This window comes from Hypomesus nipponensis, chromosome 17 (genome assembly GCF_054491055.1).
Source record: "Hypomesus nipponensis isolate SF chromosome 17, ASM5449105v1, whole genome shotgun sequence".
Taxonomy (NCBI): domain Eukaryota; kingdom Metazoa; phylum Chordata; class Actinopteri; order Osmeriformes; family Osmeridae; genus Hypomesus; species Hypomesus nipponensis.
The window spans coordinates 4,416,844-4,440,374 of NC_140377.1; the positions used below are offsets into that span (position 1 = coordinate 4,416,844).

At 44.7% G+C, this 23,531-nt stretch overlaps 2 protein-coding genes across 3 annotated transcripts; both read right to left on the reverse strand.

The window, feature by feature from the left end:
• Window positions 1-24: 24 nt before the first annotated feature.
• Window positions 25-9,305, reverse strand: rab5c (RAB5C, member RAS oncogene family). Of its 2 annotated transcripts, none has more exons than XM_084676596.1 (6): window positions 9,153-9,305; window positions 4,301-4,681; window positions 2,666-2,817; window positions 2,021-2,143; window positions 1,735-1,828; window positions 25-1,642 (listed from the first exon to the last, which is right to left on the reverse strand). In XM_084676596.1, exons 2-6 carry the CDS (start codon window positions 4,464-4,466, stop codon window positions 1,518-1,520), a joined length of 660 nt encoding a protein of 219 aa, XP_084532722.1. In that variant the 5' UTR covers window positions 4,467-4,681; window positions 9,153-9,305; the 3' UTR covers window positions 25-1,517. The 2 variants fall into 2 exon arrangements, with proteins under 2 accessions (XP_084532722.1, XP_084532723.1); XM_084676597.1 differs by having other exon boundaries at window positions 9,185-9,298.
• Window positions 9,306-10,088: 783 nt separating this feature from the next.
• Window positions 10,089-23,349, reverse strand: kcnh4a (potassium voltage-gated channel, subfamily H (eag-related), member 4a). The gene is made up of 16 exons (XM_084676594.1): window positions 23,274-23,349; window positions 18,610-18,843; window positions 18,182-18,313; window positions 17,935-18,065; window positions 16,403-16,652; window positions 15,834-15,991; window positions 15,212-15,419; window positions 14,394-14,588; window positions 14,063-14,262; window positions 13,083-13,332; window positions 12,734-12,948; window positions 12,604-12,642; window positions 11,888-12,264; window positions 11,687-11,766; window positions 11,500-11,576; window positions 10,089-11,129 (listed from the first exon to the last, which is right to left on the reverse strand). Exons 1-16 carry the CDS (start codon window positions 23,347-23,349, stop codon window positions 10,089-10,091), a joined length of 3,663 nt encoding a protein of 1,220 aa, XP_084532720.1.
• Between the last annotated feature and the right edge of the window lie 182 nt (window positions 23,350-23,531).

Below are 23,531 nucleotides of genomic sequence, written 5' to 3' on the forward strand. Positions count from 1 at the left end.
ATTAAATGAGAAGACAGACAGGCATATAGTTACCTTCCCCGTTATTTATTGGTAAAATTACATTTTTTTTCGTTCTCTACCCTTGCTCAAAGAGCATAGAAGCAGTGCTTCTATACTCTTTGCCTTGCCCCACCCCCCGTATCTCCCACTTCACAGCAACGGCAGCTGTCTTGTTGTGCTAGTCATTGATGTCATAACAGAGCAGGCAACAATGGTCCAATGAATCCCTTCCTGATACGAAAAGTAAAAAAAAAAAAAAAGAAAACAAGAGAGAAAAGGAAACTGAAAACATCTGAATTCACAGATCTGACAAGACAGAACCTGTGCACTCAATACCAGAGATTTTCACATGAAAAAGTCATACACAAATAAAAAAAAAATTCCATCACAAAATAATTGGGGGTGACAAAATATCATGTAGAGATTGGGAAGGTATTGTATTCACAATAGCTACTGATTGGTTATATTTTTTTGTTGTTGCAGAAAATGATACAAATACAGCAACATGTCTTTAATACACAAACTGGTGATTTTGGTCAAGAAAAATCTTGCTTGATCCATTTTATGTTTTTTCTTTTTTTTTTTCTTCTTCTTTTCTTTGTACATGGATGACTCAGATATTACAATAATGCTAAAATGACTGATTGGTGACAATGTTAATAATGCACTATGTATACGGTTGGATATAGATTAAGAAAACCTTAGGTGGTCTAACCTTTTAAATCATACTGTAAAATGTGTGCCAAAAGAAGAAGTGATAATAACAATAGTAATAACAATTTAATAATTCAGTTAATCTACATAACTGCTATTTCTGGAAGGAAATAACTGTCCATTTTCAAAACTCCTTTTTGGGCTGAACCCTCTCCGTTCGTTTATCTCAAATAACTGTTGAGGGGCTGGAGAAAATGAATGTGAGTTGCTACAACCATCCACCACCAAACTAAACAGGTTTAGAGTTTGAACAGTGGGAGGAGACATTATACAAAATACTGTAGTATTATGGTACATAAAGTGACAAGGAGAGAGGAAAATGGAGAGGGAGAGAAAGGAGAGGGCCAAGAGCCTGTTAATATTCCTCCCAGTTGCGTCAGATTTTTTATTTTTCTTTACAGAAATACAGAGAAAAAGTCGAGCAGCTGGCCCGATTAAGTGCGATTGATCCTCACCAATCTTTTCTTCTTTATTTTTTCCTGCCTGTTGTGTTGTTTTATTGTGTCACCACCAAATGTCCATTGTTGGAAATATAATGGGTTGCAAAATGCCCTGCAGAGTTAAAACTGGGTATCTTCATGTAGGTCAAATGCTTTGTTTGTCTGTTGGTCTGATCATTTGCCGAAACCATGGGCTTGGACAGACAGTGGATTAGCCAGCGGGCAGGTTTTCTTGTCGTTGATTGGTGCTTGGTAGTTGGTCAGACCATAGGGTGTGAATGCCAGCTGGTGGATGTCTGGTCTGCTTGGTTGATACTGTAGGTTGGTTGATGGAGTTTTCTTCCGTTGGCTTTGGTGCGCTAGTTAGTTTCCACCCCCACAGCACTGACCGCTCCTGCCCTGTGGAGCAGCCTCCTGCAGGTCCACGCCTCTGGCCCGGCCGCCAGCCCCTGCTCCTCCCTGGGGCTCATTCTTGGGAAGCTTCTTGGCTAATGAGGGCGGAAAAGCACAACATTGATCCTCTACTTGGCTCTGTGAAATAAACGTACAAACCAAAAACAATGTGCTGTGTTACACTCACCGATGGCCATAAATATCTCATTGACGTTCATAGCAGTCTTGGCTGAGGTCTCCATGAAGAGCAAACTGTTGTCATCTGCGTATGCTTGTGCTTCCTGTCAATGACAAACGACAGGTCCAGGGAGATCAATCAGACCTTTATGGCCAACATACAACCCCACTAGGACAACAATCTGCGTAAGAAACAAGTGTCTTTGTGTTATTATGAAACCACCATCGTTATTATGAAACCACCATTGACTATGCCATGGGTTGCAGTTATTTTGAGAGAGATCCTTCCTCTGTACCTGGAAGTCCACAGCTCTTTTGTTGGCAAGATCAGCTTTGTTCCCGGCCAGTGCGATGACGATATTGGGGCTGGCTTGTCGCTGGAGCTCCTTTACCCAGTTCTTTGCACGTGTGAATGTGTCCTGCGGAGACAATGTTACACCCCTGGGTAATCCACAAGGCCTCGCAAAAGGATCCACTATACATATAAGCGATGTACAACTCAGAATATAACATTGTTACCAGTACAATTTGGAGGATAATGCAGATAAGATTGCTGCATTTCTATGTTATAATGGACCCATCAAATCATAACGATCACCTTTATTTTCAAATCAAACAATGATATGCTTATGTGAATGTAATACTCTGACTTGTGATAAACAAGGAATTTCACCTTATTGTTGTATCAGTGAATGCTTACAACCCTCTCCCTCAAATGTAAATATTGTACTGCTAGAAATTTCAAGAAAAACATTGGTCAAAGTTGCCGTCAAGAATTTTCATATCAGTGTTTCCCAAGTCTCATATAAGAAAGGTTAGCGGTTAGAGCAAAGGTCTGTCACCACTCGAGTTTTCAACTAATCATCAACTGAGGCTGTATCAACGCTGGGCCGAAGGAAGGCACCTGCTAGGAAGGCCCTCACACACGTCAAATGACTCACTGTGTTGGTGATGTCGTAGACCACGATGGCAGCCTGGGCTCCCCTGTAGTACATGGGCGCCAGGCTGTGATACCGCTCCTGCCCTGCGGTGTCCCAGATCTCAAACTTGACCGTTGTATCGTCCAAACAGACCGTCTGTGTGAGGAAGGCCGCTAGGGAGAAGACACGATGGGGAGACGTATTAAGGTGACGAGAGCAGAACCTTAACATGTTGTTGGTTTTGTTTTTTTTGAAAGCAACTCCAATCCAAAATTCGAACTCAAGTTATGAGTGAGAGGAAATTATATTATTTATGGGCTTACTAAAACCTTGAAAACCTGAGCTTGCAAAATAAATGTTTTTGAGGACAATGTTGAATATAAACAACATTTTCACACTGAGCCTAGACAATACATTTGCATTTAGAAAAGAAAGGTAGAAAAAAAGAGAGAGAGAGCCTGAGAGAGAGATCTGTGAAGCATGACACAGGGAGAGGGTGTGCTTATTCAAGCCATTGTGTCACATGACAGAAGAAAAAGTGCACTCATGGCCCTGAATTCTTTAAGCCAGCTGATCTTTGACCAGGCAGCTGACGACAGGTTTATACCCCTAAAAAACGCTGACTCGTGGCAAGTCATTGGCTAGAGTAAGCACCAAGCATCCTGTCTCTACAGCTTCAGATAAGCCAGGATGCACTAATATACGCTCCATATGATATGAAGAGGAAATGCGTTCATGGAAGGTGGGAATGTTCCCTCAAATCGGATCACAGTAGCAGTTCACATCCTTGACAGTTTGCATACAGCACATCTGGCTGTACAGTGAACACTGGGTGAAGCATAGGGTAGTTACACATTAGCTACCTAGCCAAATCTTTGCAGTTAGAAACTTTATAGCCAAATCTTTGAAGTTAGAAACTTTATATCTACTAAAGAAACATGACTTCTAAACCTTACCCATAAAGATCATTTGATTGGTCTACATATGCTAAGTTATTAGCACAGCATTTACAGGAAACCCCATTGTTGGTTCACTTCCTTCCTGTCTAAAGTGCCCTCCAATCCTCTGCTTCCTCAGGGGCAAGCAGAGGTACAAAAAAGTGTCCGACAGGAATAGAGAGTTTCAAACCAAAACGTTGGACAGCTATTTGGGGTTCAGACTTGTCGAAAAACCCAACGCTCCACTCCTTCTGGCAGGGTGACAGACCTGGCTGCACATGAGGGTCAGGTGATTAGCTCCCAAAAAGTGGTTCTGCAGCTCCTGCCCCAGAGCAAGCCTTGAAACCTGCCAAGGACGGCGCTGCCAAAGCTCAATGAGGCCCAATTAGGGTTATATCTTTTCCGCCGCTGATCTTTTTGATTTTAAACAAACAACTGAGATACAGGAGAAAAAAAAAACAGAAAAACAGCTGACAGGTTTAGGCTAATAGCGGTCCACTGGGGTCAGATGGCTAAGTGGTTAGGGAATCGTCTTTTAATCAGAAGGTTGCCGGTTCAATTCCCGGCCGTTTAAAATGACATTGTGTCCTTGGGAAAGGCACTTCACCTTACTTTGCTCGGGGGAATGTCCCTGTACTTACTGTAAGTCGCTCTGGATAAGAGCGTCTGCTAAATGACTGAACGTTAATGTAAACATCGGACGACTGGGGCCGCTTACCTCCGATGGTGCTCTCCTGGTACTCGTGGAACTGGCCTTTAACGAAGCGCAGCACCAGACTAGACTTGCCCACCGCTGACTCTCCCAGCAGCACCAGCTTGAACTGGCAGATCTTGTTGCTCGCAGCTGCGCCGTTGGTCCGCGCCGGTCCTCCTCGACCTGCCATGGTGCTGATCTGACGGCTCGGTGAAGACTGGAGGTGGGGGCAGCTCTGGGTGGATGTGGAGGCCTGAGGGAGGTTAGTGGAAAGGGCTTGAACGGAGGCTGGAGCGGAGGCTGGAGACGGGGCTGGGGAGGGGCTGAGGCAGGCTGGGAGAAGCTGTCAACTGTCAAAGGTGGACACTGAGGAGGCCAAAAGGTAGGGCTCTTCACCTTTAAGACCTAAAAAGATGCAAGGCAATGTTAGGCATTTCCCCACAGTACATGTAAACAATAGCCAATTGTGCAGCAAAGTAGAACAGTAAACTTTATTAACAAACATTATTATTATTATATGTCAGACATCGGCTTTGATGGTGTTGTTAAAACGGATGCCTAGCCAGCATCATGTTATCAGTGTCTAACTGAAACTACAATTGTTCTCAGACAGAAGCTAATCACTGAATTATATTTAATTTCATCTAAAAAAATTAAACTGGTAGTGGACATACCCTTTTATCATCCAAACTAATGCAGCACTAGTCCTATAGACAGGATGAGTGAACACAACCAGTTATTATATGTGCTTAGCAAGAGACACCATTTTAGCTAGGCATCCAATCCAAGGCATGTTTGAATCATTTTGAAGACCACACACAGACCTAGGAATGACATTGAAAGTCTCCATAGAGGAACTGAGACTTCTGGCCGTCTCCTGAGTCACAGGCCTATTTACCTCTCCAAGCTACATCTAACTGCATCATTTGTTTATTTAATTTTCATGACTATCTTTTCATATCTGCCAAACTAAGGCCGCCATCGTCCAATCGTTCTAAACATCAACTAAACAAACTGTTTTTGTCTTCAGTGATCTACATTGGTCAAGTGGGTCTGCTTTTGCTCAGCCGGAGGGACAGGAAATGTAATTCTTCTCGCAACCGGAAGTGAAGATAGGAGTAGCATGAAGCAGTCTTGTGCATTTTTTAAAGCTCAAATACAGATTTGAACGAGATTGATCTTTTAGTCGTAGGTTTTATGGATCTTTCGGTTTAATGTTGTACGCTGAATTAGGGTTAAGCTAAAAATACCCTGGATAAGAAAAACAGAGCAAACAAAAGTTTGATGAGAGACGACAGTGAAAAGGACTGTGAGGAGGAGAACATAACATTTAAAGTAGAGTCACTGTCACAGGAAATACAGATCAAAGACAAATGCATGACACTGGAGAGAGAGTCAGGCTGCAGACAGGAGAGAGGCTGACTGGAAAGGGGTGCATTAGCCCATTGGCCCTCTGCCCCAGCCTGGCCCCGGTCTAATCCTCAGCATGTGATAGGAGATCACATTTGTGGGCGAGAAGCCTAACCAGCCTGGGAGGAAAAGGCCCCACAGACCAGTACACATCAAAAGCCAGGACCTGGACGACTGCCTACACATGGCCCTGCACTCTGAGGTATTCCTTGACAGACCACAGAGAGGCTGGAGGGTGAAACAACCCCTCTATTCAAATGGGTCAACAGGCTGTTATTCATCAGAATACCAATGAGAAAGCTGAGGTTTCACCTTCTTACGCTCTGCGTAGTACGTGAGGAAGCTGTGAACACGGCAGGAAGGCCAAGAGAAATGTGCAAACTACTTGATAACTTTCCCATTTCTAAAGAAGTGTCCAGCCATTCTCAAAATAAACCTTTCATTCGAATGACGAATGGAAATCATTCTAGAACAAATGTTTTGAGGCCATTTTTTTTTTACTAGATATGCCTACCTTGCCTCTGGTGTTTCAAGCGGGAACAGCAATTGTGACTGACAGTTTTGACAAACTGAGCAAATAAAGACAAATGGTGGTGGTCAGCAGGCTCAGTGCCCTAGGCCTAAGCCAAATCAAAACAAGGCATAACGACACAAGGGAGAAGAGAGTTCTCAGCCCCAGGATGATGACTTCATAAGAAACAACAGGATAAAAGGGTGGGAAGACTGACAGGAGACGTTGGATAAGCAAGCAGTGCAGTGTTTGCTGATACGCAGCAACACTGAAACTGAAAGCATCTTCTGTTTACAGTCAAGGATAAGGTTTCATTCAACACAATTCTTGGTGTGTCTGTAGTAAAACAAAAATATTTTCTACAAAACATTTTGCAAATATTTTTTTAACGCATTAAAAATATTTTTTGAATAAAAAAATATATATATTTGTGATTTATTTTCAAAAATAGGTTTGCATCGTTGATGAGTACTTCATGAAGACTCTGCAAAACTCTGCTGTACTCTGTTCTCCTCTCCCCTCTAAGGGTTAACGTCGAGCAGACTTCGACGGTTAGACAGGGATGGCTCGCTCAGGTCTAGGCATGCTGGGGCTGTGGTGTCTTACACTGACAGACAGACATGCATCTGAAACTGCAGCTTTCCCCTGATGCTGGGTTAATGGCCTCTCTAATGGGCCCTGGAACCACAGTGAAGTGTGTCAGTGAGACAGGCAGAGAGGCAGACGGGTCACAGAAGGAGGAGGCGGCAAGAGGGAGATTGTGAAATATTCATACAGAACCTGTCAGGATGATATCCAAGCACTTAGCAAGATGCAGAAAGGCACCCCACGAACAATCATAGAACATATGAATGCAATATGTTGGCAACATGCACAGACTCATACTTCCAACTAGGCACCCTATTAGTCATAAATTCCTGCAAATCATGTATACACAACAAGCCACACAGACTTAATTTGACCTACCTAGAAACAAGTAGTCACATGAACATGTTGTCTAAGTCATGTCCCACTGTCCCTTTACCAGCTGTCATTCCTCATGTTTGGGTCTATATTATTGATCCATTCATTTCAAAGCACTCTTAAACCACTTTCACACTAAGAACCAGGCCTGACCCTGTATAGCTACTGGATTTAACCAATGTCAAATTAATTCATAAGATTCTTGCAATCTACCACAGCACACAAGTAGGCCTCAGCCCGTTGACATTTAAAACTGGGAATTGTGAGAAGCTCAACTTAATTAACCTGGTAACAACTGTGAAGTTATTTAAATGATGTTTGCTTTGTAAACGCGGTCATGAAAACAGTTTCCATGTTATATGGCAGTAGCTTGTGTATGGTCAACAAGACCCTTGTCCAATTGTATTTAGTATAACATTCAGAATATGGGCCATTTCCCATCATTGCAAACACAGCTACACCTTGAGCATTACTTGTACCCTTGAGTTTGTGCCTTCTGATAACTGCATTTTACATTGTAATCCTTGTAGCAGAGCTAAAGCATGCAGGCTGGAGTGGGTGGAGGCACCACAACCAGATACCCTGACTAAGCAAAAGGAAGCTGTGTGTGATTGTATGTTTAAGTTTCAAGTATGCATGGACACACACATACAGATTATATATTCAGTTTGTCTACTTGTATATTTAAGTGGGGTGGGACAAAGTCCCATTCATAACATGGAAGCAGCTTTGACAAGTTTCTGAAAATCTGTCTCAAAGGTCCAATAAAACTATAAACTGCACAGCAAAGTGCACAGGACACGTCCATCTAGCTAGCTGGCTAATTTACTAACAAAACCACAAGTGTCCAACTTCCTCATAGCTAGCCTACCCATCTACCATTGCTGTCAAATTAAACTTTCAAACCAGTTACCAAGGCTAACTAGTTTGATCACAAAAACACACATGTTCTTTTGGCTACATCACTAACAACCAAACACATTACAGGAGGCCATTTGCACGGACAACCCTATTAAAAATATACCATGAACATGTAAGACTTTAAAAAATGTGCCATATTCCTTCTGCTGCCGCGAAGTAGTCTGTAGTCGATTTACTATCATTAGCCAATAGGCTAGCTGATTAATCACATGTACTTGGTAGCTGATTCATTGTACAACTGTCATCAAACGCGTTTACCGCGCACTGATCATGACTGAGTCAAGGAAGATACATAGCATAGGCATACATTAATATATATAGCCACTAGACTTGGTGTTAAACAGTCGCTAGCTAGCCTGCCCACAAAATATCTCGTTAGGTGGCAAACCAATTAAACGTCCTAGCTAGCTCTATTTAGCTAACTCTAGCTATCTGGTTTAGCAAGTAAGGCTAGATAGCTACATTACAGACAGAGGTGCATTGGGATAGCTAGCACTAGATAACTTATATTTAGGATGAAATAATTCAATATGTGCTAACCTGTTCAGCTAGCCAAAGGATAACTTCGTTCGCACATACCTTTAGGTACTAGTAGGTGGAGGCGATAGTACGAGGGCTGGTACTGTTAGCTAGCCATTAGGCTACTGTAGCAAGTAATAATAGCACTCAAAAGATTGCTCCTGGCGCTGCCAGTCTACTGTACATATAGCTCTAGCGAGCTACCTACCCACTGTAACGTTAGCCATGGCTGGGTGTAAGACAGAAATGGATAATTATATATAACACTTCCTAATTCGATTAAGATGTTCTTATATAGCCACCAAGTCGGTATATGAAGATGTTAGTATATTGATCAGCCTCGTTAGCTAAGCTAACCAACAGTTAGCGTTAGTAGCACTAGTAGTACTGGTAGTAGGTACTGTAGCAAAACAACCAGAATCATTGGCTACAGTAGCTGGCTAGCTAACGCGTACTACGAGACCACTCGGACAGTCGACAGTCAGTTGTCAGGTCGGTTTTGTAAAATTTCAAACAGAGAATCCAGACTAGAATTAATGATTTCCGCCTCACCGGTGATTATGGGATACAAATTCACACTCCACCTTATTCTTCGTATGCCCCCCGTGTCCCAAAATCCTCTCTATTTTGACTTCGATTAGTTTCTGTCCAAAACGTCACTAAGATCGGCTGCCCCGGCCTTCACTTCCGATTTGTGGATTTTTTTTCCGGGATCCTCCCACTTATTGTCACCGGGGCACTGACCAATACCATTCTTTGAGTAGTCGCAATTGCTAAAGATTTGGGATCTGTAGTTTATGTGCTGGAGCCAGTGGCTTTTCAGTGGTTGTATATCAGATGACATAACTCCCTTTCAACCACAATAAGTGTTGTTTAGCATTTTATCCAATAAGCTTTGATCACCGTTTAGTGACGCTGCAGACCCTGCGGACTTGGAGTTTTGTTGCTGGATCAAAAACATAGCCTACCACATAATCCTACACATACAAGTACTGGTCCAACTAAATATTGATTCAGTCCCAATCGCTGCCAACAAAGATAATTTAAATCGAGACCATTAAACATTTTTATTTTAAAATCACAACTTCAATTTACGACATGAGTGCTGTACACAACAGTGGAGGAAGAAACCCTGGACAAGCAAAATAGGATATTTTGTACATGAATATAATATACAACCCCTGTGGTTTTATTTGACCTCAAAGTTGATGCATGATGAATTGCTAAATAGTGGGGTGCATTTGCAGTTTGAATGCTTTTATTTCATTACTTTTCTGTTGCAATTGTACCTAACAACACAAACAAAAACTTTAGTAAAACAAAATTTGACCAACCTTATTATGCTAACTTACTATGTTTATGTTGATCCAAGACCAAAATACTATAACAATGGTAGTTGAGGTTCAATAGCTTTCCATGCTGTGCCTTACAACCCATAAAAGCACAGCAGTAAGGTTATGTGTCCTTTATATGATCCCATTTGGGATGCTACTTATGTGCCACCTCCAAGCCCCATAGCGGCTCGATGTTCATCCCGGGTGTAAAGTCGCTAGACCCCTGAGTTGGCTCAGTGTCGCTATCTGTCCTGACTGGGGTCCCTTGAGCCTGGGAATACTTAGACTCTCTGCAGTCTGCCCCCGCTAACTGCCCCAGCACACTGAGGGGAAGGTCCTGGCTGGTGTTAAGGACTGAGCTGGAGCCTACCAAGTCATTTTGTCTGAGAGAGCCCTGGGTTGTATGATTGGGTGCGATGCCGACAGAAGTGTAGACCCCTGGGGCTGTCAGGGAGCTAAAGGCAGTGTGGAGATGAGGCTGACTTGTAGGGGTGAGGCTGGCATGGATGGGTGTGGCAGAGCTACCCTGGCAGTGGGTTAGGTCAGAGCTGACCTGCACATTCAGAGAAGGGTGAGACTGACTGAGACTTCCTGGGGAACACTGGGGGCGAGAACTGCTAATGACGGGAAAGGAGGCTTTGTAATCATCTTGAGGGCTCTGACAAGTCCCGGGGAATCCCGGAATATTAGATCTGAGATTCAGGTGAGATATGCCAATCCGGTTGTGTGAGTGGGCCATGTAGGGAGAGTTGGGTGTTGTTCTGGAGGCCTGAAAGGGGCTACACTGGGCCTCAGGTTCCTGACCAGTAGCGATGCCTCTATCAGAGCAACATTGGTGCAAACATGATGACCTGGGGCTGTATGGTCGATGAAGGTGCTCCATCTCAACCTTGTGGCCCAGGCTGGGGCTTCTACTCTGGGTGGGCTCCCCACTGCAGCCACAAACATTCCTAGTAGGTTGACTGATTGGTTCGTGGTGGAGATGAGGCCTGGTAGGCATACTGAAAGACAGTTGCGTCTTCCAATCATCGCCTGCAGTCACATTGCCGGTGGGATTGGAAAGTATTTGTATTCCACAGGGATATGTGGACATGGAGGAGGAATAGTGAGGCGTGCTCACATGGGTCTGCAGAAAATGCATCATCTCATGAAGCTCTTTGGTCAAGTTGGACACTTCATGGCTGAGGTTGGTCATCTGTAACAAAAGAGAGAGGGTATGGAATAAAAAGGGAATAATAAGTATATCTTGAATGGAAGAAAAAATAGAAATGATGTTCTTTTTATATTTAGAACACCCCTTTTATCACTTCCTTTTAGGAACACTTACTTTCAAAACTTTCTCCCTACATAGGCCTATTCTGAGTTGTACTTAAGGCTCAAAGTGTGTCAGACATGGCCTGGTTTTAGATACCCAGCCCTTAAGGGTGCAGGGAAAGTAGAGTACAGAATGTGTTTGCAGCTTCTGCTCTCTTTGTCAAAAAGAAGAATCTAATTTCTTTAATGATCCAATGACATGGTGCCTGGTTCATTTATGCATCCATTAGTTTACATTAGCTGGTTCATACCTCCTGGTTTAGCTTGCTGATGTTCTGTCTCACCTCCTCTGTCTCCAGGAGTAGGTTGGCGCTTATCTGGAAAGGATCTATGTGGGGTGTTGTGGAAAGATGAGATCGTTAACACTCCTTGATCAACTCGATTATTGTCATGCAACCTATCAGCATGTATACACAGCACTGTACTCTGTGCCCTTACCATTGCTGCTAGTCTTTGTGTCACCCTGCTCCATATTGAAGTGAAAGGCATGTCCATTATCCTCAATTCCATCAACAACCCTGAAAGACATGGCAAAGAGACTCTTACTCTTGGCTGGATGGATGCCTGTTACAAATAATAATATTGAAATTATTGATGTAAATCCTACATGTTGTACTTGAAATGCATATTGAGGATTACCTGGGACTCAGGTCTAGTGGGCTGACACAGTGGAGGGAGGGTATCAGTAGCTTTGCTGGCCTATGACACAAGCTTGGATCTGTGACACGACTGGGAAAGGGAGATGGGGAGAGCTCCTCATTGGATAGCGGCTGAGGGGAGGGGCTACGGCCTCTATAGTCCTGCACAGGCGACCGACACAGACGGAGGGCATTGATATGGCGAAGCTCCTCCCCCAGCAAGGTGTTGAGGCTGGGAGGCTGAACAGGGCTATTGATCCCATGCAGCAGCGGCAGCCTTCCTTGGTGCGAGGCCCCAGAATGGTCCATATCCTCTCCCAGATCCACATCCTCTGCCTTCAAAATGAAAGGCAGTTTGGGATCATTGCCAACCCGGTCCTGTGGAAGAGAGGGTGTCAGTTTAGCAACACCAGCAGAATGTAGGGAGCTTCCATTGCAGAACCAATACATAAAGGACAGTTTTTTTCTGGTTGATCATCATGAAATCCATTGGGCTTTAGAGGTCATGCTGTGAATTTAAAAAACGTTGAGTCTTGATAAACAGGTAATTAGGTTATATAACACCCAGTATTTCTTCTTCTGCCAAGAAATCCGATGTATTTTATTTTGCCTTACTTTCACATTTAAACTAGCAAACTGCGACACTATGACAAAACGTGAGGGAGAGATATCAACAGAAAGAGGCTGGAACGAATTACTCCACAACGAGACATTTACCTGAGAGAGCCTTGGGGACCGCGAAAACCTTGTCAGTCCCTAAAAATAGTATTCAACATTAATGATAAATTCACGACCAAGAGCATACACAGTAACAAAACGTGTGTCTATGTGTCTGTGTGTGTCCTACCTCTGCTTCACTCCCCTCTCTCAGATTGTAGGTGAGGTTATGGTGGATGTCTGAGCTGAAGCGATTGCCATACTCTGGGTAGAGCCCAAGGACCTCCCTCAGAGCCCTGACACTGATGTACTGCAGGTCACAGTAGGTCAGGGCCTTTACATCAGCATTAGTCTTGATCACCTGATCATACCCTGGCAGATCCGCTCCAATCAGATCACCTTTGCCTACACAGATCCGTTTAAGATTTAAGAACGGGTGAAAAACATGCTGCTCCCAAAAGGAGAGAGAACATATCACAGATATAAGACTGAGCTCTGAGGAGACATGGAGAGCAGGGCCAGATTAGATCCAGACTGACCCAGTATAGCCAGGACCATGCCATCCCTCAGCACCTCCAGGGAGCCAGAGCAGACAAAGTAGTTAGCCTGCAGAGCGTCCCCCTGGCGGATGAGGTACTCCCCAGGGGCACAGAAGGAGGTCTTGATGTGGAGGGACAGGGAGCGCAAGCACCCCCTGCTGGCATGCTCGAACACGGCCAGCTGCAAGATGTCCTTGTTCAGGTGCATGGCGATGTCGGCCCGCAGCTCGTCCGGGAAGTCATGCAAGAGCTGCCAGGGGAGGAGAGGCCGAGATTTAGACGGCGAAGGAGAAAGGTTGCTCTTATTGTGAGACATTATCTGATGTCTGTGAGACGTATTGACAATGCGCTCTCCAGTACCAGTTTGGTAGTGACTCAGTGAATTCATATTAGTGACCTGCTCCATAATGTTATAGGAAGGTATGTACTGTATATTGAGATGCAGACACGTGGTTGGTATTTCACTGAAACTTGATGGCATGTTTGTGGGGTGAGGCAATGTAACAACGGGGGTGCGAAAACCCAGCGGGTTGCGTGAAAGGTTGGTGTAGTCTGTTAGTTTGGCAATGAATAAATTAGAGAGATGCCGATGAGTTTTCTCTGCTCTATTTCAACTGTGAAAATCCCTTCTACATCGTCCCTGGTCTAGTTTGGCTTTCTTTATATACCAATTATTTTCAGTAAAGCAGGTGCTTGCTTCAGAGAACTACAGTTAGATTGTGAAAGGTAGAGGTGACTTTGGAGGAGTAACATTTCTGAATCAAAGCCTAGCCTTCGCAAGCCGAAGCATTCACACAACCTGACAACACCACCCACACCCATAGCAACCTGCAAATGAAAACCTGAGCACCACTGCCACTGTCTCCCTGGCAAGGGAGACATACTTTAATTGCTTGGGTGCATCGTTTCAAATCAGAAATGCATGAAAAACAGAATAGCAGTCGGTCAAGTGTGTATTTTCCAATCTCTCGTCTCCACACCTCGTTGGCGTTGATGCCGTTGTTGACAGACCATGTCGTCTGGAAGTACTCCAGCATGCGCTGTTTCAGCAGCTGGGGCAGGCGGTGCACGCGTATGAAGTCCTTCAGGTCCTTCATGCGTGTGTGGTATAACGAACGGCGTGAGTACATGCGCTGGATGATGGCGGTCACGTTGCCAAAGACCACCGCATGCATGAGGGCTGGAAGACACACAGGGAGGAGGAGGAGAAGAAGAAGAACAGGATGTATGCAGTCTCGGAACACTAACTGTCGTTATATTTGGACGGTTAAAGCACCAGAGTTATTTCCCCCCAGGCCTGACTGAACTGACCCCCGATAAGCATGATGCAGATGGAGAAGATCTTCTCAGCGTCTGTGTTGGCACACACGTTTCCAAAGCCCACGCTGGTGAGGCTGCTGAGGGTGAAATAGAGCGAGGCGATGTAGGCGCTGGGCGTGGAGGGGCCGCCCGCCGTGCTGTTAACGTAGGGGGTGTCCAGTCGCTTCCCCAGCTCCTGCAGCCAACCTGAAGGACCAGAGAAGAAGAGGGCAGGCAGACAGGAGAAGCAGATGGAGAGAGAGCGAGATAGAGAGACAGAGAGAGAGACAGAGAGAGAGAGAGAGAGAGACAGAGCGAGAGAGAGAGAGAGAGAGAGACAGAGAGAGAGAGAGAGAGAGAGAGAGAGAGAGTGAGCCAGTGGTAGGGCAGTGAGGCTTATCCCTGAGGAGGTGTTATACCGAGGAGTGAGACATCCTTTCTGGGGGCTTTGTTACAGCACATTAAACCCAGTCCCTGAGGGGCAATTACTCTGTGACCTACACTTCCTGTGGGGTGTAAGGTAGAGGACGTATGTCTACTCAAGCATTCGGGCATATCCAGGAACAGCATGAAACTAGGAAGTGTTACTGTATAGCATCATTCAGCTTAGCTTACTACCAGGAACGGTAAATTGGCCCCCTTGTTACACAGATTCATTACAAAGAGGTAAGCTTAATTGTATGGGTGCATCTTTGAACAGGTTATATCCTGCCAGTGTGTGACCCATTTGTCCACACACAAACAAACACAGAAACACATGCACTCGCCCCGTACACACACACACACACACACACACCCAATAGCATACACACACAGAGACTTGGGCTTACCTATGTCCCAGGTGACAGCGTCACTGCTCTCTATCTGCTTGTGGCCAATGACGTACCAGATGCAGGCCATCCAGTGTGCCAGCAAGGCGAACACAGACATGAGCAGAGTCAGAACCACGGCACTGTACTGGGAGTAACGATCCAGCTTCTGAAGCAATCGGAGCAGGCGCAGCAAACGCACCGTCTTCAGCAGGTGGACCAGGGAGGTCTGGAGAAGAGAGAACACGTCACACACGCTCAAACACACACACACACTGGGGCCCGGGTCGCAGCAAATAGCCTCACACGCCTATCCTTCTGCTCGGATAATAATAGTTGTGAGAAACAGCTTGCTGCCCTGCTGGCAGGTGGGAACAGCCCAGTGCGTCCTAAACCAGAGACAGACCAAGTCGAGATGCTACCCAGTAATGGTGTCCACAAATAGACGGACAGAGAAGTCAACAAAGGCCACTGTTACCATTTGTCAGAGCAGAAGAGAAGGAAAGGGAGTAGCAATAAAGAGTAGAAATGGACTCATGTCTATGTCCCGGTTTTTTGAGAAATTGTGTCACACAACACTGGCATAAGGACAGACAGACACACACACACACAAACACACACACACACACATGCATACACTCACCACTGTGATGTTGAAGGCATACAGCAAGTCAAAGGGCAGAGCTGCAATCAGGTCGACGAAGAACCAGGTGGTGCAGTAATGGATGCAGATGGAGCGGGCATCATACACCACCTGACCAGACTGGCTCACATAGGTGGTGCGGAAATTCAGGATGATATCTGTACAAGAAGGAGCAAGTCAAGTGAAAAGGGTTGACCCATGAACCCATAGAAACATATGCAGGTGTGAACAATCACGTTCTAATTCCTCATGATTCGAATGATAACTTCAGTATGACAAAAAAACATTCATTCATAACACAAAGATTGTGACGAGTCTAAACCCCATGACAGCGGTGGTAAAACGTTTCTGTCTCTCCCATGGAGCAGAAAAGTGGTCCCAAAACGAGGGAGGCTCTAATTGTAATGTGTAACCCGTGGCAACGGAGACACCCAACCAGGGTGAAGAGAGGGGGGAGATGGAACGGTGACCTGCGGTCACGGAAACCACCACAGTTGACTCGGGGAGATTTAGGCAATGTGATTCACGGCAGGAAAAACACCTGGCTTCCTCCTCTGGCTTCGGCTCACCCAGAATAAAAAGCATCTCCACGGCAATGTCACTGCCGATGGTGCTACGAGAGGAGGAGTCACAGTCTCTGTCCTCGTCTAGGCTGACGAAACAGACGTTGTAGGGCACCGTGATGGCCACGTAGAACGTGGCGAGCAGGATCAGCCAATCCCACAGGGCCTTGGACACGCTGTAGTGCAGCAGGATGAAGCGGGACTTCTGCACAGCTGCCATCTTGTACTCAGGAAGAGAGGGCTTCTGGAACACACTCTGCAGGGGGGGGGGGGGAGAGGAGGGGGTAGAGAGGAAGGAGAGAGGGAGGAAGGAGAGAGGGAGGAAGGAGAGAGGGCGGAAGGAGAGAGGGAGGAAGGAGAGAGGGAGGAAGGAGAGAGGGCGGAAGGAGAGAGGGAGGAAGGAAGGAGAGAGGGAGGAAGGAGAGAGGGCGGAAGGAGATAGGGCGGAAGGAGAGAGGGAGGAAGGAAGGAGAGAGGGAGGAAGGAAGGAGAGAGGGAGAAAGGAAGGAGAGAGGGATGACGCACCAGATATAATCCATAGGGACCATGAATAGCACCAGAGATGTACTGTGAGTAGATTAGTAGATTTCAAATAATGACATTATTAGATCAGAATCACTTTGCAGTAGACCATAGGAACCTCAGCGGGCTAGGGTAACTAACAGGATGTGGGGTAAGCCTATTGGTTAACCACAAACAGGACACTCTGGCAGTCTGAACAGGTGTAACACAAGGGGCAAGTTGAGGCTGTTGTCATTGGCACATGTGAGAGAAAAGATGATGTAATGTCCTGAAGGCATATTAGTTACACCCATGATTGTATTTAAAGGTAAAAACAGAGAGGCTGAAAAAACAAATAACATTGATCTCATGCTGTGTGCTTCGGATGAATGAGCAGAAGGTTAAAAATATCCCCTCTCTCTCTTTGGGGACCTGCTGTGACATGCTGCGACCATTCCTCCAGCACTTCCTGTTAATTAGTAAGGTGATCTGCCTTCACCACCACTCCAGCAGGAGCACCAAAGCAAAGGCCATCCCTGCACCACCAACACTCCAGCCCATCTACCCGGGCTTTGAAAAGCTGTCGGATCCGTCCCAAATGAGGCAAGCTCAATCATTTACATTTACATTTAGTCATTTAGCAGATGCTCTTATCCAGAGCGACTTACAGTAAGTACAGGGCCATTCCCCCGAGGCAAGTAGGGTGAAGTGCCTTGCCCAAGGACACAACATCATTTGGCACAGCGGGGAATCGATCCGGCAACCTTCTGATTACTAGCCCGACTCCATTCATCAAATGTCACCGTGGTATATAAAGATTTAGCTGCACATATACTCAGAAACTGGCTTGTGTCATCTGAGCTGCCTTACCAAATGGAGACTTTACCTCACCGAAAGACACATGAATGAAATCCAACAAACACATTTTTGAAGTTGGGAAGCATCCTCCTACATAGACTTGAGATAGAAAGTTCTTACACAGTGAGGCAGCGTCAGTTATAATGAAGGAACGGTTCACACAAAGAAATAAGACTTACATTGGTCAGCTTGCCTTTGCCTCTCTTGGAAAACAGGTTGGCCAGGTGGTGAAGAATACTCTGGCCTCGCTCGCGGGCATGAGCGAAGCGACGGTTATTTTTACCTCCGTGTTGGGATTCCTCGGAGATGCCTGCTCGGAACAAAGCAGGTCTTTTAAACAACTCAATTCCAAGGGTCATGTCATGAAGCTCCTGCATTGGGCAAGACAGGGAACAGCGAGAGTTTGTTGGAGAAACGCTGGCTCACCTCCTCTTCTGTGGCTGTGTTGGTTTTTCCCGTGTGAATCAGTGATGTCCTTGAAGGAGAACAGGAACAAAACCACTTCGCTTTTCTCGTTCTTGATCGGAACGATGTCAAGAAGACACCGAAATGGATTGCCTGGGGGGTTCATCAAGAAGAAGAAGTTACATTTAGCAGACGCTCTTATCCAGAGCGTCTTATTTACTATAAGACAGGGACATTCACCCCGAGGCAAGTAGGGTGAAATGCCTTGCCCAAGAACACAACTTTATTTTGCATGGCCGGGAATCGAACAGGCAACATTCTGATTAGCCCGATTCCCTAACCGCTCAGCCATCTGACCCACCTTAGTTACAATATAACATGCATTCAACTGATGAGGACCTTGCCCACATGCGTGTTTGTGTGTGTGTACATGTGTGTGTCTCTCCAACCGTTCTTCTTGTAGAAGCAGACCTCCCCCTGGTACTCCTGTTGACCCTCAAGGGCCTTGTCCACCTGCTGGGTCACTCGCTCGCTGGTCTCGGCTCCTTGCAGGAAGCGGCAGGTGCACGTCTTCTGCATCACCTCCGTGCGCACAAACCCCGTCAGCTCGCAGAAGCCGTCCGAGCAGTACACGATGGGGTAACCACGGCGACCTTGGGCGTTCCCCAGCAGGAAGTTGCTGTCTGATGGGAGTGAGAGAGAGAGAGAGAGAGAGAGAGAGAGAGAGAGGGAGAGAGGGAGAGAGAGAGAGAGAGAGAGAGAGAGAGAGAGAGAGAGAGAGAGCAGACAGGAGGCTTGTGGGACTTTCTCTCTGCTTCGTTGTTTCATGAAGCACATTTGTTGAATATTGCTCTGTGTGGAGTTGGACCGTTTGTTTCGAGACTCGGTTTGCTCCTGAAAAGTCTCTCTCTGTCTCTTCTCCCCCTTTGGCCTTCCGTCCCCATGTGTGTCTCCCTGTAGTCTGATTCATGCTTTGGTATGGTAGAATTTAAAAAAGCGCTCAATCTTAGTCAATACATGGTGCTGAACCTGGCGCACATCAGAGGAGGCTTTGAAGTTAAACCCTGTGTGTCTGAAAGCCCAGGATGTGAGAGGGAGCCCAGACTGCTCTGCGGGGATCTGCTGCCCAGGGGGGCTCCAGCAGGCTCCCAAAACAGCTAATGGCGACAGGACATGAACTTGTGTGATGCCCCTTCATTTTAATCTGAGAGTCCCTATATATGTTCAAGCTGGAGTATTAAGAGGTTCACACTCGGACACACACACACACACACACACAGATATACACACACACACACACACGCACACACACACACACACACAGATAAACACACTCTCACACACAACATTGTCTAATGACCTTTGAATCCCATCAATATTTCTGTGGAGACTTTGACTTAATATTTAATGACAACCTTATGAGTGTAATCCTTTAATTCCCTAAAACGAATTGTTTATCACATCCCCAAGCTATTGTGTGTTGCCATGACAACAACGAGGCACTTTCTAGGCTTGAGTAAATGGTTATTACCTAACCACACATCCAGTAAAAAATGTGTGCAAGTGACAGTGTGAGTGAAAAACTATTTTTTTGTGGTATTGAAATAGTCTTTGTCAAGTCTCTTTTGTCAAGTCTCTTTGTCTGGACTCCCTCCTCCTCCTCCTCCATGTGTCTGAAAGGACAGGAATGAGAAGGTGAGGAGAGGCAGGCAGGCAGTCGATAAAAGTCTGGCATGGATGAGATGACTGGTTGTCTTACATCTACACTGCTACTAACTAATGACAAAATACCAAGCACTTCTCTCAAGGGACCTTATCCACAAAGCCATGGCTGGAGGTCTCTCTCTGCCTAGATCAAGGGCTCACATTCCCTGTCAGCAGTGTACCGACGAGAACGAACAATAGTGCTCTATGACTTGATCACACGTTTATATTTAACACAGAATTTCCATGCTCAAATGTTTCACTTCTTTGGTTGCATTTGGCTCTGTGCCACCATGGTCGATAAAACGAGCCCGCAGAGTGAACATCATTAAACACATGTCAAATGAACCAACTCTCCCCATCAACTCATTTGTCGTCAACTGTTACAAGGTATGTTTAATAGACTGTATTGGTGTGCTATGGTCCATTGTAAGGAGACAATAGCCTAACCCAGTCATCTCACAACTTCCCTGTCACTCACCTGCCATCACCAAGCCAAGCCTTAGACCCCCTCTAACATTTCATATAGAGTTTCATATGAACGGATTCCACATCCAATGAACTCTATTTTATACTTCATCGGTTCATCAAGTATTCATTCGGTAAGATACAATTTCAGGGTCAACACCAAACATCTCCCTGCCTCAGATTAAGACTGTCACGACAAGCTTTGTGAAATAGCCATGGCACAGACAGTACACTAGGCTACCTTGGCTTTAAATACTGTGCAGAACAATCACCCTCTTCATCTTGTTTTCAAACGAAATGATGAAGTATTTTCTTTGTGTTTTGAAAAGTTCTCTGTGTAAATACTGTACCTTACATGTTTCAGTGTCAAGTACTGTAAGCCTAAGTCAAGCTATAAACATCGAGTGCTCCAGATTCCTGCAGTTAAGACAGCACTGGCTTTACTGTAGACAGATGAAGAGACAATAATTTATGCGGCAGAACGAGTACTTGATGTACCGTGGTTTGTGTTGCCATAGCTATTGTTGAAAACAGGCTAAAGCTGTTGTTCCATCAAATAACTATTGGATTCTATCGTCCATAATACATGAGCCCAACTCTGCAATGTACTGTAATCAACATGTTTAGGAGACAGACATATTTAAACTCATGTGGGAGAACAATAATCATAGGTTGCCATCATTGCATGCCATTAATACACTGCATCCAATTGTGTGTGATTTGTCTTCCGTCCCCTTGTGCTCACATAAATCGATACATTTCTCAAGAGCCAAACGTACAATGTTTTCTCTTTCAAAGCAGATCTATTCTCTGATCCATTCTCAGTGCTTTCTCTCCCCCCCCCCCCTTTGTATCCCTCCATGATTTCCTAGTAATGGTAAGAATCAAACTTAGATAGTCTAAATATAGTTTTGTTGTATTGTGAGGACTACAGGAAGAACGTCCAGGTTTGACAGTGTTAGTGGCTTGCCTTCCACAGTGTGTAAGTTAAAAGAGATGCACAGCGTCCTCATCTGATAGTGTAGTAAACACAAATCACTCAAGCTGTTTGCATTTCAGTGGATTTCATAGCCAAGCAGCTGATTATAATGATGCCAACTGAGAAGGTGTGCTGGGCAACAAGGGCCAACACATGACTGCCTACGCATGGATCATCATACACTTAGCACACAAACCTCCATCTTTACTCACTTAAATAGATGGGGCTCCAAACCATACATCCACAATTTCATTTTGTGATTATTTATAGGTTCCACACTGAGTCAGTATTTTACAATGTGGTGGTGATGGATGAGATGAATAGTCAATCTTTTTTTCCCCTTAAAAGATGATTGTCATGATTGAATGACAGAGGCAATGTTTGATTGACTGTAAGACCCTGCATAATTCATGATAATTAACTTCCCAGCTCTTTTGTCAGGGTCAAATGGATGGCACTTTTATTGACTTGGACTGTTTTAATTTACATTCAATACTGTATGAAAAACATTACATTTAACAAAATACCTGTAAGCAAATGTATTTTATTTCAATATAAGTGAAGACTATGATGATTAAATACTAAAATTAGTGTACAGTATTTTATTGAAAATACATTTTTGTTTCTTTTTGTTTCAGATTTTGACTCAACCAGCCAGCACCTCTCTGAAACAGTTGTGTCTATTTACCTCATCCATAAAATATTAGGTACCAAGTGACAGTCTATCTTCCAGTCTCCCCTTCCCAGGCGCAATTACATGCTCTTCCATCTCACACGACCTTCTCTGCTGTGTTTTGGACAGCCTGTCCTCGTGAGACAGAGAGGGTGTCCGCAATGGTCTTCACACTGAAACCATCAAGCCACGGGCCACACGTGCAGACTCACGCTTGGTGTCAAGTCCCACTGTCCCCTGCTCTGTGTGTGGCACGATGGGAGGAGGAGAGAGCTGTCGTTTGTCTCACTCATCTCATAGCTGTATGATCCACAATGCTCTCACACCAGAGCAGACAACATAAAGAGACTCTCCACAGCAGAAAACGCAATCAAGTATGATCATTATATATATATATATATATATATATATATATATATATATAATGATATTATATATTAACACACACACACAGACAATTAATGGATACTGTATATATATATATATATATATATATATATATATATATATAAATATATTTATATATATATATATAATATATATATATTTTAAATATATATATATTTATGTATATAAATATGGTATACATGTATGTTTATATTGCATGTTCTATCTATATCTGTATCTATCTGTATCACAAAAGAGGTTTCATGTTGAGGACACAAATTATTTGATGTAAAAGCTTTTACCGTGCAGTAATCCTTTACAACACGAGTACAGTAGTATCTTAGTCTAACATGGCACACGTCACACAAAGGCATTTTGAATGACACACAGCGTAGTATAAATAACACAAACGATGCAGACAAACTGACATTTTGACACACTTCAATATTCCAGGGAACATTCTAGAATCTCCCACACCAAAGTCCTCACGATGTTTTATAAGCAGTACCATGGTACAACAAGTGTCTCTTGAGTCCAACACAACAGCTCTCCCACCTATACTCACACACTCTCACCATGCCTGGCAGAAACTTGGGTGGCCATTGTGACCGCCTGCCTCTTCTCTCCACCTCCATCTCAAAACGTAACTAACCAGTCCTCCATTGCAACTATTCTGCTACTTAGGTACTAGTAATTGTAAATGACCAAATACCTTAAAGGCTCTTATTCAAGGTCTTGGCATAAGAACGTTTACTTGAATTTGTCTGTGATTTTCAATGCACAGTGGAGACATTCCCATAGAAAATTGATGATGAATCACCCCTCATTTGAAATCCAATGTTTAACTACAAAAAGTGTGTCACAGAGAAGTCAGGGTAAGTAAGGAGGTGGAGGGTACTTACGGGTGCCGTCAAAGTGGTTGGCGATGGTTTCCAGGAAGGTATTCTGAGGAGCGAGGAGGCCCTTCATCACGGGCATTTTGACCAACACCTGAGACACTGGGTAGCTCTGTCTCCTCAGGTCACTCCATCACAGAGTTGAGATCAAGAGCTGAGCAAATCACTCTGTTTCTGCTTCAGGTTCCACACGGGTTCTGCCGTGTGGTTCCACTCGGGTTCGGGGCTGTTGCTGTTGTGCTCTCCAGCCTGTTCTGCCTGTAC

What these genes read in the sequence shown, in the direction of transcription:
- rab5c (XM_084676596.1), bottom strand. Translation starts at nt 4,466, where the DNA reads ATGGCAGGTCGAGGAGGACCGGCGCGGACCAACGGCGCAGCTGCGAGC. An exon ending in CCAGGAGAGCACCATCGGAG is followed by an intron (nt 2,818 to 4,300) that starts GTAAGCGGCCCC and finishes TCTTCTCCCTAG; the next exon opens with CGGCCTTCCTCACACAGACG. An exon ending in TCTACGACATCACCAACACA is followed by an intron (nt 2,144 to 2,665) that starts GTGAGTCATTTG and finishes TTGTCTCCGCAG; the next exon opens with GACACATTCACACGTGCAAA.
- kcnh4a (XM_084676594.1), bottom strand. Translation starts at nt 23,349, where the DNA reads ATGCCCGTGATGAAGGGCCTCCTCGCTCCTCAGAATACCTTCCTGGAA. An exon ending in CAACCACTTTGACGGCACCC is followed by an intron (nt 18,844 to 23,273) that starts GTAAGTACCCTC and finishes CACTCCCATCAG; the next exon opens with ACAGCAACTTCCTGCTGGGG. An exon ending in ACGGCATCAACGCCAACGAG is followed by an intron (nt 13,333 to 14,062) that starts GTGTGGAGACGA and finishes CTCCCCTGGCAG; the next exon opens with CTCTTGCATGACTTCCCGGA.